Source organism: Tachysurus vachellii, chromosome 10 (assembly GCF_030014155.1).
Source record: "Tachysurus vachellii isolate PV-2020 chromosome 10, HZAU_Pvac_v1, whole genome shotgun sequence".
Classification (NCBI taxonomy): Eukaryota; Metazoa; Chordata; class Actinopteri; order Siluriformes; family Bagridae; genus Tachysurus; species Tachysurus vachellii.
Window position 1 is genome coordinate 5,019,615 of NC_083469.1, and position 15,659 is coordinate 5,035,273.

A 15,659-nucleotide genomic window follows, 5' to 3' on the forward strand; every position below is an offset into this window, starting at 1 on the left:
AACAGAAAGAAGGCAGAGGCTCGCAAAACAGGGGGAGGACCTGCACCACCACCTCTGACAAATGCAGAGGAGATGGTCCTGAGCCTGAATGCTGGAAGGCCATCAGAGCCAGTCGCGCCAAAAGATTTAAGTGCCTTCATAAAATGTAAGAGGTCTACCTACAGTATGTTTTTTTTTATATAGACATTTTGTGATTTTCCATTTATATTACTTTGGGTTGGGTTTTTCGTTGGTCCCAACAGATTCGCAATATCTGTCTCTTGGAGCCATTTGTCCCAACAGAACCCCAGGCAGTTGTAAGTAGCCTACTAAATACACCATAAATTATAACAAATAATATTATAAAGTGTACTTTATGAAATGCTTATCTTCACAGGATGATGGGGATGAAGATACCGTTTCTGTTGCCGAAATCGGAAATCGTGGAAGTGGAAGTTTTCACTTAAGTGGAAGTTTTCACTTAAAGGTGGGGTCTCCGTTGTTTGAGAAATGCATCAGAAAACTGAGTCGGGCCGACAAACAAAACTAATACAAATCTAACATGTAGCCAATGAGCATAAAGGGGTGTGTCTTGTCAATATGGGCGGAGAGAATGCTAAGTGTGCATGCTAAATGTTGTGACATTAGCAGAAAGCGGCTTTAACATTGACATGGCGGATAAAAACAAAGAAAGAAAGCGAAGAATGGCTTACAATAAGGCCAGGAGTAGGACCCGTGTTAATATAGGATCAGCTTTCCAGCACTTGAGAGAACTGAAGGAGCAGGAAGGCCTGCGATGGGACGCCGAAGTTGCTTTTTCCTTCTCGATAGGTGAGTAACGTTGGTTTTGCTTTGTTACACAGAACTAATATATGCCGTCCTTTGCATGATTATGCTTGTGTGTCATTTTTGCTTGTTTGTTTATCTGCAATCGTATTGTTCTTCCCTTCAGCTATGATAAAGACATTTCTTTCTATTAGTTGCCTGGGTTATGTATGTATGTGTGGGCGGAGCTATCAATACAGGGGTGGGACCCATTTGGGTTAGGGGCGTGTTTGTTTTGATCATACAATACAATTTTGTCAAAAATGGCTTTCAAACAACGGACAATCCACCTTTAACCTCCTTTATGAAACAGTCCCCAGATAACAAAAGGGTGAACATAATAAGAACCTTGCTATTATAATTTAATAATTGACTTAATTGACTTAAACTATAATATGAATAGGATGAGTTATAAGGACTTAAGAATAAACCTGTCTGGCATGATTAACAACATTTTTGCATGCAATTATCAAAGGAGTGTCAAAGGAGTAAGGTGTGTCACAACAAACGTAAACACTATGAGTGTTTACACCTATTCGTCATCATCCCGCCCAACCCTGACGCAATCAACACGCGACACGGACAGGTTGTCACTTTATTAGCTAGACCTATTAGCTCTCCTTCGCCTGTTGATGTCTTTCGGCGAATTGACATGGGGAATAAACGAAATACGAGTTCGTTAGGAAAAGGACACGCTGCTTACCGAGTGAAAACCAGGTAATTTGTTGAATGTAATAATGTTTTTATAATGTTTTTTTTTGTCTTTAATACCGAACGCTGTTAGTTAGCATGTTAGCTGAGGTTGTGTCCCAAATCGCCCCGTAGGCGCCCTGCTACGGTGTGTAATAGAAGGCTTATGCTGCCTACGTAGTGCACTATACAAGTCAAACCGTGAGCTGTTTGGAACACAGCCTGATATCATTCCTACTGTTACTGCTATTTACTGTGTTTTCTTTTTGTTTATAAATAATTGTGTTATGTCGCTTTATTGAGCTACTTATATGGTACACTTACATGTTTTATTTACTTTTAACAGATGATACAAATAGTAGTATTAAAATACCCTTTTCTTTCCTCGATTTTGTGTTTAAATATAGATAGATAGAATAGATAGATAGATAGATAGATAGACAGGATATATAGTGTTAGAGTAGATAGATAGATAGATAGATAGACAGGATATATAGTGTTAGAGTAGATAGATAGATAGATAGATAGACAGGATATATAGTGTTAGAGTAGATAGATAGATAGATAGATAGACAGGATATATAGTGATAGATAGATAGATAGACAGGATATATAGTGTTAGAGTAGATAGATAGATAGACAGGATATATAGTGTTAGAGTAGATAGATAGATAGATAGATAGATAGACAGGATATATAGTGTTAGAATAGATAGATAGACAGGATATATAGTGTTAGAGTAGATAGATAGATAGATAGATAGATAGAGTACATAGATAGAACTTTATTGTCATTGCATGTTACAGGTAAACAGCAACGAAATGCAGTTTGGCATCTAATAGAAGTGCAAAGAGTAGAAATTGTGCAAATAGACAAATGCAGATAAATATGTAAACATGTGTACAGCATGTAATATATATATATATATATATATATATATATATATATATATATATAAGTGTATATGTAGACATATGTACAGCGAATAAATATAAAATAGTGTAGATGTATGTAAAGTTCAGTAGTGTGATGGTGGATGATAAAAAGCTGTCCCTGAACCTGCTGGTTCTGGCGCGTATGTTCCTGTATCTCCTTCTTGATGGAAGGAGGTTAAACAATTTGTGAAGAGTCCTTGAAGATGTTACAGATATCCGCCTATATTTCTAAAATACGACATAAAATGATAGGAATACATTCTTTACTTTAGAGAACGGAAATATTTGTAGACCTGGAGGTATGTAAATGCGCAAATGAATGGACTTAAGATCAAAATACATCTCTTTGTTATGTGTTTCTGTAGGTAGTGGACAGCCCTGAAAACGAAAGCGTTCCCCAGACACACTGCCAACACCCTCACAGTATACCTCAGTTACAATGAAGGTCCCAAAGCTGGCTGTCATCTTCCTCCTGGTGGTCTGCCTTGTGGTCTACCTCACATACGTGAAACATTGCCTTGAGAACAGAAAGTTGGCCAAGCCAATACTGGAGCAGGTTCATAGGACAGACCCCCACAAGAGACCGACGTCGGCGGAGTTGGTCAGTGAACAATTTCGCTATGGTATCATGTTTGACGCTGGAAGCACCGGGACAAGAATACACATCTTCCAGTTTCGACAGGAACCCAATGGTAATAAAACAAGTAACAAAATGAGGGGACAGGATAAGGCGTCTGTGTCTTTTTCTCTTGGAGAGTATTTGTCAAACTTTGTCTCTGTGTCCGTGTCTGTCTCTGCCTATGTTTGTCATTGACTATCTATATCTCTTTCTGTCTATTTCTTTTATTCTCTCTACCTGGCTCTCTCTGTCTATCTATGTGTCTATGTATCTGTCTTTTTCTTTTTTGCCTCTATGTCTGTCTCTGTATCTGTCTCCCCTCTCTGTCTCTCTCTGGCTATGTTCATGTCCCAGACAAATTATAAACAGTGTTTTGTGTTCTCAGTTTGAACATGAAAATTTACATTTACTGAATAGATTTAAATTGAGTTACACCTTTTAACTGCACATCAAGTATTTATTTTATGTTGAGTCACAGCTGCAGGCGTTTCGTTAGAAATCCTGACGTGGAATTTTTGTATTGTTGCAGCTTCTCTTAAATTGGGCCCAGAGACATTTAAAGCAATAAAACCGGGATTGTCTGCGTATGCCGATGAACCAGAAAAGGTAGGTTCACAAGCAGAAAAACCCTCGGGTGAGCTTGGACTTAACGATAATTAACAAATAATTTGTTAATTAACAACTAGTTCTGAATTAGGACTTCATACTGTACATTCTTACTGTACATTCCTAAACCTTACTTCATCTTCTTATGACACCATAATCAACCACCATAGAAATCCCTGCAAACAAGTGGTTACTATGGCAACAATCACGTTTGATTCATGCACAGTCTCGGAAGGGTTGTTATGGAAATTGAATAATGAACTAACTAATAAATGAATAAACTAAAGAACGAAGTAACAGCACACCGCTGTGACTGTTGTGTTGCAGTGTAAAGCAGGGCTGTTGGAGCTGCTGGAGGCGGCCAAGCAGACCGTGCCTCCTGCTCAGTGGTCCTACACCCCTCTGGCCCTTCGAGCCACTGCAGGACTCAGGCTGCTGCCGGGCGAGAAAGCAACACACCTCCTCGACAAGGTTGGATAGTCACTGCCATATTATATTATATTATATATAAAATATAATATGGCAGTGTCTATATATATATATATATATATATATATATATATATATATATATATATATATATATATCTATATATATATATTTCTATATATATTTATTATTATTATTATTATTATTATATTATTATTATTATTATTATTAAATATATATTATACTATTTAAGCAGAGCAGTGCTTAAAACCATGTAGAACTTCATCCTGAGTATTTTAGAAAGTCTTTTGGAACACACACACACACTGTTTCCATGTGACTAAAAACCTGACTGGCACCGTTTTACCAGTCTAACAGGAAGTTTGCTTAATTGACGCATGTTCATACTGGCGTGAAAAGCAGACTGTTCACTTTTTCTAACCGAGTTAAACAGAACACCTCAGAACACAACCTTAATATAGACGATGAGCTACAACGTCGATTTTAACTCTCCTGTAAACATGTACCGAATGTAGTGTCAGATTCTCATGACATATTTTCTAACAATTTTTTCTGTGTGCGTCTTAATGAGGTTGAGTTTGAAGTGAAGTAGCAGCGAAGATCCTGTTTAAGTCCACGTCCTGGTTTTTAATAACAACTGAAGCTCTTCTTGGCCAGTTACACAGAGGTCTGTGTACTCAGTTAATAACTGAAAGGGATTTGTTTGGTTTACCATCCCATAATAATCTAGGACTTAGACTAGAGCTCTGTTTGATTTTTTTTTTTTTTTTTTTATTTATTTATTTTTTACAGGTAGCATTAAGGCAGAAGTTACTTAAGGGTTAGGTTAACGGTTAATACACTCAACCCCCCAACCCCCCAGTTGTGAAAGTTATTTTTTTTATTTTATTTTATTTTTTTTTGTGTAAACTTTATAAACACAGCAGTTTTGTCAGCGTTTAACGTTTTGGCTATACTGTGTAACGGAGAACTGTAAATGTTGTACAACTGATATAATGAGAAAGTTAACCAAGATAACTGAAAAATAAAACTATGCTTAGCTGAGAAAAACTGAAGTAAGTAACCAAGGAATGTTTTTCTTAGCTTGTAGTTAGTTCCTTTCCCTATACCTTTGGTTTAGATAAAAAAAACGCTTATCCTCTCGAGCTGTAGGTTCTGTCGCTCAGCAGTACAATAATTCGGAATCATTTCCGAGTCCTGTCAGACCGTGGCTAAGGGAAAATCACACAAACTCCATAATATTCGTAATATTTTTTATAATAATAGTCCATCATTTTTAAAAATGGCAGCAGCTTTTCTGCAGATTTGGACCGAAACATGTACAAAGAAAGCCCTGTTCTCTGTGTGTGTGTGGAACATGAGCACAGCTGTTATAGAAAGACATTACATCTGTGTTTTACTGGTAGGTGTTTAGAAGAAAAACACACAAAAAATAATCTGAGACCTGACACTTTTGTCTAATTGATCAATTCGAATAGTAGTTGTTAAGCTGAGGTTCATTATTTTTATTAAATCTTTCATGATTTTATCGTATTGTGTGTATATATAGTATATATACACAAACCTTTTTATTTTATTTTGATTTATTTATTCCTTTTCTCCCCTCATTGTTTTTCATTTTTTTGTCTTATGCTTTTTTTTGTTTTCTTCTTTTATCTTCTGTATGTTGTCTTTTTTTATTCCTTTATCTCTTTTTTCCATCTTCTTTGTTGTCGTCTTTTTCCCCTGCCTTGTACTTTCTTCTCCCCTGTTCTTTTATTTTCATTACTTTTTGTGACGTTCTTCCTCTTTATTATCTGTTGAGTTTTTACTTTTTTTTTCCTCTTATACAGTAACTGCTATATTGCTTTCTCTCTCTCTCTCTCTCTCTCTCTCTCTCTCTCTCTCTCTCTCTCTCTCTCTCTCTCTCTCTCTCTCTCTCTCTCTTTCTCTTTCTCTTTCTCTTCTAGGTGAAAGAGGTGTTTGCTGCATCTTCATTTCTTTATCGCCCCGACAGCGTGTCCATCATGGATGGTACAGATGAAGGTGTGTATATGTGTCACATTTTTCCTCCAGCCACAGAAAATGATTGCGTGAAGGGTGACTGTGTATAAGTGAGTTTCTTCTTTATGACGGGGCTATAAAAACGTATCAAGATTTTACTTCCCAACACACCACGAGACTACACACTGCTGAACAGATCTATTGAGACACTGCAGAATATTTTGAATAATTTAGAAGAGTGGGCTACAACCTGACAGGAACGATGTTAAGACGCTACAAAATTGTAATTCGTTTGATTTTCTGTTCCGTGGCTTTCGTGTCGTATCCACCATCATCACACCATCTAGCATTTCACAGCCCAACAACAAAAAACAAGTTACAGATTGAAGTTTTGTTGTGTAACGTATCCAACGGCATCTAATGCATATATGATGCTTTAATCCAATCCTCTAAAGTAGTTCCTCTGAGCAGTAACGAGTGCAGTGCAGAGGATAATGTCCCCACTTAATCTGCACAAACGGATTATCTTCCATTAATTCACTCAGCATCAAATGTCATTTTCTTTCTTTTTTTAAACACTGGCACCCCTGTGTCTTCTCCATGTGTGTGTCTGTCTGTGTGTGTCTCTGTCTGTCTGTCTGTCTGTCTGTGTGCGCGTGTGTCTGTGTGCGCGTGTGTCTGTGTGCGCGTGTGTCTGTGTGCGCGTGTGTCTGTGTGCGCGTGTGTCTGTGTGCGCGTGTGTCTGTGTGCGCGTGTGTCTGTGTGCGCGTGTGTCTGTGTGCGCGTGTGTCTGTGTGCGCGTGTGTCTGTGTGCGCGTGTGTCTGTGTGCGCGTGTGTCTGTGTGCGCGTGTGTCTGTGTGCGCGTGTGTCTGTGTGCGCGTGTGTCTGTGTGCGCGTGTGTCTGTGTGCGCGTGTGTCTGTGTGCGCGTGTGTCTGTGTGCGCGTGTGTCTGTGTGCGCGTGTGTCTGTGTGCGCGTGTGTCTGTGTGCGCGTGTGTCTGTGTCTGTTTCTATGCGTGTCTGTCTGTCTATGCGTGTCTGTGTGTGTGTGTGTGTCTGTCTGTGCGTGTCTGTGTATGCGTCTCTGTGTGTGTGTCACTGTGTGTGTGTCACTGTGTGTGTGTCACTGTGTGTGTGTCACTGCGTGTGTGTCACTGCGTGTGTGTCACTGCGTGTGTGTCACTGCGTGTCACTGCGTGTCTCTGTGTGTCTCTGTGTGTCTCTGTGTGTCACTGTGTGTCACTGTGTGTCACTGTGTGTCACTGTGTGTCACTGTGTGTCACTGTGTGTCACTGTGTCACTGTGTGTCACTGTGTGTCACTGTGTGTCTCTATGTCTGTCTGAATGCAATGATGCAAAGAATGCAATGGTTATAAAGTTTCTATTATTAACAAACATCACATTTTATATTTTAATGCTTTATTGTAAAGATTTCATGTTTTGAGTTTATAGCAATGACGCTCAGTAAACCTAAATAAGTAAAACTATAAAATAAATATAACGTCAGATTTCACTAAATCATCTATTATCTATTTTTGATTTGTTAAACAACAAATTATTTTATTAGTTCATAAGTCTTAGATAATGTGGAGATGTTGTTTGCTGTACTAGTCCCTGTGTTACTGGCTGTTACCATAGCAACAGTAAGGCATTAGAAACAGGGTTCACTTTCCGACCAATCAGCTTAGAGAATTCGGTCTTGCTCTGGTGTAATAGTTTATATGAAAGTATTCAGTGAGACTCTGTAATTCTGTACAATGACACAAGCATATTGATGTGGTTTTCTCCATACAGGAGTCTCTGCTTGGATCACCATTAACTTTTTATTAGGTAAGAGACTGTGATTTTAACGTCGACCATCCATCATACGAGTCATTCACATTTACATGTTTACAATAGTTTTTTTGGGATATTTTTTCTGTCCGTCTGCACTGAAGATTTATTTATTTATTTTCTCGCCTGGTTTCTCTTTTTTCTTTATTTTCTCTGATTTTTCTGGCCTCTTCTTTTGTCTTCTTGTTTTCTCTTTTTTCTTTATTTTTTGTTACTTTTTGTCATTTTTTTTTATTTATCTTTTAACTTATTCCTCTTTTTATCTGTTGTGTTTTGACCTGCCATTGTGGTCTCACGCTCTCTCGCTCTCTCTCTCTCTCTCTCTCTCAGGTGGTCTTCATGGGCCTGAAGTTCCCACAGTGGGGATGCTGGACTTGGGAGGTGGCTCGACCCAGATCACTTTCTCGCCACAGGATGAGGTTAGACACACACAAACACACTGACACAGTAGTACACCACAGGGCGCGGACAGGCAGAGGGTGAGAGACGGGCGCGGACAGGCAGAGGGTGAGAGACGGGCGCGGACAGGCAGAGGGTGAGAGACGGGCGCGGACAGGCAGAGGGTGAGAGACAGAAATACAGAGTGTAAAGACAGACATACAGACTTCCTCGTCTTTTTTTCCCCACTACAGGGTCACAGCATGTATTGAGCATTAGATGAGCCTTAGCTGAATAACAGCTTTTGTCAAAAATTGGTTTCGTAGTTTATACATTTTGTGTGACTTTAATGTAATTCTTATGAAATGTTATTTTGATAATTTTCTTGTATCAGCAGGAAGTACGATAGAAGCAGTAGCTAGACACAATAAAACTAAACTCACACACCTCTTACACAACTTCTTATATCTTTGTGCATTTGTTTAATTTGTTTTATATTACATTCGTGTATTCATATGTTCTTATAATCTCTATCTTGTCACTGGAATTTCCCACATGGGATTAAAAATATATTATCTAGATTAAACTTGGCTGACTTTTTTGTTTTGAATTCCTCGCAGAAAACCATCCAGACCTCCCCTATCGATTTTGTGACATCGTTTCGGATGTTCACCACCAGCCATACTCTCTATTCACACAGGTAAGGTGGGCGGGGCCTGGAGCCGGGTGCGTGGTGCAGGTTTATTTTTCTTCTTTTTTTAAACTTTGCATGTAAGCTGTAGTGTTGCATAATAATATTAATAGCACCTGTCTTCTGTCTGCAAACATTTCAGCCTTAAAGTCTCAATATTAGACACCTGAAGAAGATATTTAGGATTTGAATTTAGGGAGTGGTAGAGAGAGAGTGAGACAGGGAATGGGAGAGAGGGAGAAAGGGGGGAGAGGGAGTGGGAGAGAGGGGTAGAGGGAGGGAAAAGTGTACGAGCTAGAGAGGGAGGGGGAGAGAGAGAGAAAGAGAGGGAGGAGTGACAAGTACAAGGACAGGTAGGGTAGAATGACAGAGGGAGGGGGACAGAGGGGGAGGGACAGAGGGAGAGAGAGAGAGAGAATCACATTTCTCACACTCACGATTAGATTGTAAGCACTAAAGCCCTTTAATTCAGAAAGTTTAAGCAGAACCTTAGATTGCTAGATTACTAGTTTAATTAATGCTCTCCAATTAACCCCAAGGATTGGGACATGGGACCGATGACTTTAGCTTCAACGTAATACACAAAATAATGTGTTCAGCTTTGTATACTGTTGTAAACATAATATCTGATAGTATTTTTCAAAATTTCTTTGCTGGACCTTTTGAGAAACTCGGCTCTGGTTAGATTAGTCAGTGACTAATCAGTGACTACATTAAAATACTTTAAATGAGAATATTTGCTCCTTCTGTCTCTCTCTTCAGCTACCTGGGACTTGGTTTGATGTCTGCCAGACTGGCTGTGTTGGGAGGGGTTGAAGGACAGCTTGGTATGTGCTCTTTCAATCTCTACTCATCTTTGGCATTTAAAGACCTCATCCTCTGCTCCAATAAATAAGCCATTATCAAATCTCTTAACACCAAAGATTAATTTCTTGGAGGCCAGCTGTTGCACCGATTTAGCACGAGCTCTGGTTCAACGCGATGCTGCAGTTCACCACTGGGATTAGCGCTTTAAACACTTGAAATTTTAATCTGATTTTTTTATTTGTTGTTATATAAGCCCATCCTGGCTCTAAAATGTGCTTTATTTTCTCTTAACTGTATGTGTTTCCACGTCACTGGATAGCACTAATGTCCACTTTGTCTATGTTGGAGAAAGACATTTATATATCTGGCCACAACTCATGATCAAATTTGAGCTATAAAGGAAAACTGTGTACAAGGCATGTAAGCATTTACTCTCCAAATGGTGATTGATGCTGTTATACCTTCTTCCAGTAGGGGGCGGTCAGGAGCTCGTGAGTCCGTGTCTGGCTCCGGACTATACTGGAGAGTGGGAGCATGCAGACGTCACCTACACTTTAAAGGGCCAGAAAGCAGGTATGCCATGGTGGCTCTGTCTCACTTCATGCCTGACACACTTTCCACAGGAGCCTGAATGAAATTCATCCTGCCTTTACTGTAATTACAATTTAACCCTATTGATCCAGTCTCAATACATACTTCACTTAATAATACAGCCCAGATTTTACTAGAGTTTACCTTTACTTACCTAGTGGCACCTAATCCCAAATTCATTCTACTTTACTCCAATATTGGACCTGTCCCACATCATGTGGACCCACTCCATTAGTAGCCCTGTCCCAAATCCAGCATTTTTAATTTATATAATCTCAATTTACCTTATGACAAAACCCCATTGGCCCAGTCTCTATTCATACTACCTCGCTTATTCAGTGACCTAGTCTCAATTCACACTACCTCTGATTCTGATTCAGTACACCAGTCCCACTTTACTCTACCTCTCTGATTCAGTACACCAGTCCCACTTTACTCTACCTCTCTGATTCAGTACACCAGTCCCACTTTACTCTACCTCGATGATTCAGTACACCAGTCCCACTTTACTCTACCTCTCTGATTCAGTACACCAGTCCCACTTTACTCTACCTCGATGATTCAGTACACCAGTCCCACTTTACTCTACCTCGATGATTCAGTACACCAGTCCCACTTTGCTCTACCTCGCTGATTCAGTACACCAGTCCCACTTTACTCTACCTCTCTGATTCTGTACACCAGTCCCACTTTACTCTACCTCGATGATTCAGTACACCAGTCCCACTTTACTCTACCTCGATGATTCAGTACACCAGTCCCACTTTACTCTACCTCGATGATTCAGTACACCAGTCCCACTTTACTCTACCTCGATGATTCAGTACACCAGTCCCACTTTGCTCTACCTCGCTGATTCAGTACACCAGTCCCACTTTGCTCTACCTCGCTGATTCAGTACACCAGTCCCACTTTACTCTACCTCGCTGATTCAGTACACCAGTCCCACTTTACTCTACCTCGCTGATTCAGTACACCAGTCCCACTTTACTCTACCTCGCTGATTCAGTACACCAGTCCCACTTTACTCTACCTCGCTGATTCAGTACACCAGTCCCACTTTACTCTACCTCGCTGATTCAGTACACCAGTCCCACTTTACTCTACCTCTCTGATTCAGTACACCAGTCCCACTTTACTCTACCTCTCTGATTCAGTACACCAGTCCCACTTTACTCTACCTCTCTGATTCAGTACACCAGTCCCACTTTACTCTACCTCTCTGATTCAGTACACCAGTCCCACTTTACTCTACCTCTCTGATTCAGTACACCAGTCCCACTTTACTCTACCTCGCTGATTCAGTACACCAGTCCCACTTTACTCTACCTCGCTGATTCAGTACACCAGTCCCACTTTACTCTACCTCGCTGATTCAGTACACCAGTCCCACTTTGCTCTATCTCATTGATTCAGTTCACTGCTTGCGTTTCAGGAGAGCCCATCTACGAGTCATGCTTGAGCAAAGTGGAGAAGATGATCTATAAACGAGTGCAGAGAGCAGACGAGGTGAAACACATGGAGTTCTATGCGTTCTCTTATTACTACGACCGTGCTGTGGACCTGGGACTCGTCGGTATGATGGCTTATATAATAATATAATATTATTTCTCACCTAGCCCTCTGTGTGCCATCATAAACACTGTGATTGTATCACATTTGTCTCTGACTCAGATGAGAAGAAAGGAGGCTCCCTAAGAGTAAGCAACTACATAGATGGGGCCAAAACAGGTAAGATAAACTGTTTACACTGTGAGTGTGTAATTGGATAGTTGGCTGTTTAGTGGTGCGCTCAGGAAAATAATGACTTCTTATACAATATTAATTTGCTTTTTTTATTTGGAAAGACATAGAATTCCTGCAAAGATGTCTGATTATATATTCTTTTAGCTTAAAGTAATGCTTATAGTCTGTAGTTCAGAACTACTCAGAAAGAAAAAAAATGTTTTGAATTCAGAATATGCCAAAAAGCCCCTGCACTTTTACCATAAAAATCCCAGAATTTATAAACATACAGTGCAGAAAAAAACATAAAAAACAACAACAGTAAATTGGTGCTGTATGGTATTCATTTGCATATCGGAACCTGATTGGCTTTTATATTTTATGATGTAACATGGAGGCATGGTGGTTTAGTGGTTAGCACGTTCGCCTCACACCTCCAGGGTTATGGGTTCGATTCCCGCCTCCACCTTGTGTGTGTGGAGTTTGCATGTTCTCCCCGTGCCTCGGGGGTTTCCTCCGGGTACTCTGGTTTCCTCCCCCGGTCCAAAGACATGCATGGTAGGTTGATTGGCATCTCTGGAAAATTGTCCGTAGTGTGTGAGTGCGTGAGTGAATGAGAGTGTGTGTGTGTGCCCTGCGATGGGTTGGCACTCCGTCCAGGGTGTATCCTGCCTTGATGCCCGATGACGCCTGAGATAGGCACAGGCTCCCCGTGACCCGAGAATAGTTTGGATAAGCGGTAGAAGATGAATGAGTGAATGAATGATGTAACATGTATTGTTTAGTTGAGTTTTATGTGTACGATTTACGATGTGCACAAGTGGCCTAGTCCCAATTCACTGTACCTTTCTGATTCAGTGGCCAGTGGTGTGATGTGTGCCTGAAAGGTAGAAGGTAAAGTGTGTGTTTATGGATGAACTCTTCATGTTCAATGTGCAGTGTGTAAAAACATGGAGGCTAATGCAGGAGAAAACCCTTTCCTCTGTCTGGACCTCACCTACATCTCGGTGCTGCTGCAGGAGCTCGGCTTCCCCCTGGACAAGGAGCTGAAGGTATACGCACATGCAAACACACGCACGCACGCACACACACACAAATACCCAAATACAGACAGACATATCAAGACATAGAGTGTGTGTGTGTGGCGTACTGAACCTGCTCAGTAGATGATGTTTTTCTGCCTCGTCATTCTTTTCCATTCATCTAAACATTAACATGTCTGTCTGTTTCAGCTGGCCAGGAAAATCAACGGCGTGGAGACGAGCTGGGCTTTAGGAGCCACGTTCTATTACATGGAATCTCTTCACAAACATTAACCAGGTCCAGCTTTCACGTTTGTGTGCAAAAGACTTCACTGACTTTTTTTTTCTTCCTTTTTTCTGGATAAAAATAATAAGGTACGGTAATAAGGTAAAAATCCTGATGACTCGAGAACGAATCGCGTGCCTGACGAGGGCAGCGCCGATGTAGGATCAGCTCGTTGCTTTCTGTTAAACTGTTCAGGATGATAAACCGCTAAAGGGAAAATCTGATCCCAAGATAAGCCGAGAAGACGAAGAACTAGTGTTGATCTAAACGCATCTCACATGGACCTAAATTTGTTATATTTAGACCTTTCTTTATTCTCTGCACTAATGCAGCTGCAAAGCTTTTCTCCACAAGCCACCACGACCCTGACCAGGATAATGTATAATTACTAGTGTCCTGAGCACTTGTTTTATGTCTGTGCACAAACGTAGCAGATGATTCACGTTTACAAAAGCCATCTTCATTATTAAATGCAATGAAATTCCATAAAAAGCATTATGAGAATCAGAGTAATGGTCTAAAATTGCATTCACACAGGCAAAAGGAAAAACGAATGAGTTTTTTTTATTTTTTTTTTATATAAAACGTTTGCATCTGAGCCACGATTCTGCTGACATTCATCATTTCTTCCTTTTTTTTTCGCAAATCAGTTGTGTGAAAAAGACAAATCTCTTGATAATCTTCAAATTAATTTGTCATTTATTCAGCCTGATTTCAAGCTTTAATCGTTCTTTTCATCTTGGATAATTGCGTACCGCTTCTAATTCTTCCTTCTTGAAATGAAAGCTTGAAATGTCGAGGAAGAGGTTTAATCATCTTTTGTTGGATTTATTAAAATGGAATAATATGGAATTCAAGCTATAACAATGTATCCTGTATATTTTCTCTAGTTTTAATGGGGTTTTTTTTTTTCCAGTGCTTGCTTCAGTCCTATAATAAATTTTTTGTTTTCTACACTACACCACAAAAATGGACAGAAAAGACGTTTCATGTTTTTAAAGAGTCACACAAGATAAAAAATACATTTTGATCGAATGTAACATGGTGACTTAAAGTAGGCTTTGTACACCTAGCGTGACTTTTGTTAAAAGCTGGACAAGGCATCTCCGGCCGGACCTTGTTCATGTCTGAGCCTGGATTTAAAACCTTTGGTTTTAATTAAACTATGTTGAACAAATAAGCCTGTTAAACAGTTCATCATGCTCTGGGCTAAGGTAAACATCTCTGCTGCGAAAATGCAACCTGATCCGTGGTTTTTGATCGGATTGCTTGCTACATTACCGATATGACCCGAGACATTAACTAGACTGTGCTGCTTAAAGGATCATATTTTGAAACAGACTCTCAGACTAACGTCAGATCTTTCGTGTGCATATAAACATAGTTACTGGTGAAAGTGCTTCAAATACCTATACAGTCAGAGACAAGGGAAAAGCTTAAAGTTTGGATGCAAGGAAGCTAATAAAAATGCATAGGATACACAATCCTTTTCTCTCACACACACACAACTTGGGACTACTACAGAAATGTGACTCAGTGAAACAGTTCTATTTGGTTTACTGGTAATTTGCTCTCTGGGAAAAAGGTGTTTCTGGATCTTGATTGTATTTGATCTTGATTTTTCTACAGAATGTGAGATGATATACCTCTTGTGTTGAATGTTATTGATTTAAACATGTACGAAATGTGCCGACCAGTGAAACATGAGCCGCTTTGCATTTGTACCATGACAAAGCAATGCCATAATGTACTATTGAGGTCTTTAATTATATATTTTTTTTAAATATAAAATTTGAAAAAACCTGAACTACCTGTTTGTTTGTTTTTTTTTCCTCACTGATTAACTATATATTGTGTGCAGATAGTGATGTTTATGTCCTTTTTTTTCCCTTGAGGTCCTCACTAGACTTTACAATTTCCTGAAGTGAAACCTCACAATTTTATTAAAACACTAGATATTGGGTTACAAAAAATTAAATATATTTTTTAAATAAAAGACTTAACTGTGACCGGGTGCTGTGGCTGGTGTAGAGTGGATATTTGGACACTAGAGGGAGGTGTTCAGTTAAAACGTTCTGAACCAAATCTCCACTTTACCACAAGACAAAACTCTATTTTACTTACATTTAAATTATATTTAAAGACTTGTATTTAAATGTTTGTTTTTGTCCAAAATAAACATGTCTGATGTGACTGAGGTGACAAAAAACTCCCTTAACCTTGAGAGGAACCAGACTCA

At 39.6% G+C, this 15,659-nt stretch overlaps 1 protein-coding gene across 4 annotated transcripts; it reads left to right on the forward strand.

Moving 5' to 3' along the window:
* The first annotated feature begins 1,372 nt into the window (after positions 1 to 1,372).
* On the forward strand, positions 1,373 to 15,227 carry entpd6 (ectonucleoside triphosphate diphosphohydrolase 6). 4 transcript variants are annotated; one of them, XM_060879142.1, is made up of 14 exons: positions 1,373 to 1,521; positions 2,795 to 3,121; positions 3,578 to 3,654; positions 3,982 to 4,125; positions 6,054 to 6,129; positions 7,882 to 7,917; positions 8,251 to 8,339; positions 8,919 to 8,998; positions 9,752 to 9,816; positions 10,268 to 10,369; positions 11,823 to 11,963; positions 12,062 to 12,118; positions 13,052 to 13,164; positions 13,345 to 15,227. In XM_060879142.1, the coding sequence occupies exons 2-14, from the start codon at positions 2,869 to 2,871 to the stop codon at positions 13,426 to 13,428; spliced, it is 1,317 nt and encodes a 438-aa protein (XP_060735125.1). In that variant the 5' UTR covers positions 1,373 to 1,521; positions 2,795 to 2,868; the 3' UTR covers positions 13,429 to 15,227. The 4 variants fall into 4 exon arrangements, with proteins under 4 accessions (XP_060735125.1, XP_060735126.1, XP_060735128.1 ...); XM_060879143.1 differs by having other exon boundaries at positions 10,271 to 10,369; XM_060879145.1 differs by lacking the exons at positions 1,373 to 1,521; positions 2,795 to 3,121; positions 3,578 to 3,654; positions 3,982 to 4,125 and adding an exon at positions 4,365 to 4,771.
* Positions 15,228 to 15,659: the final 432 nt, after the last annotated feature.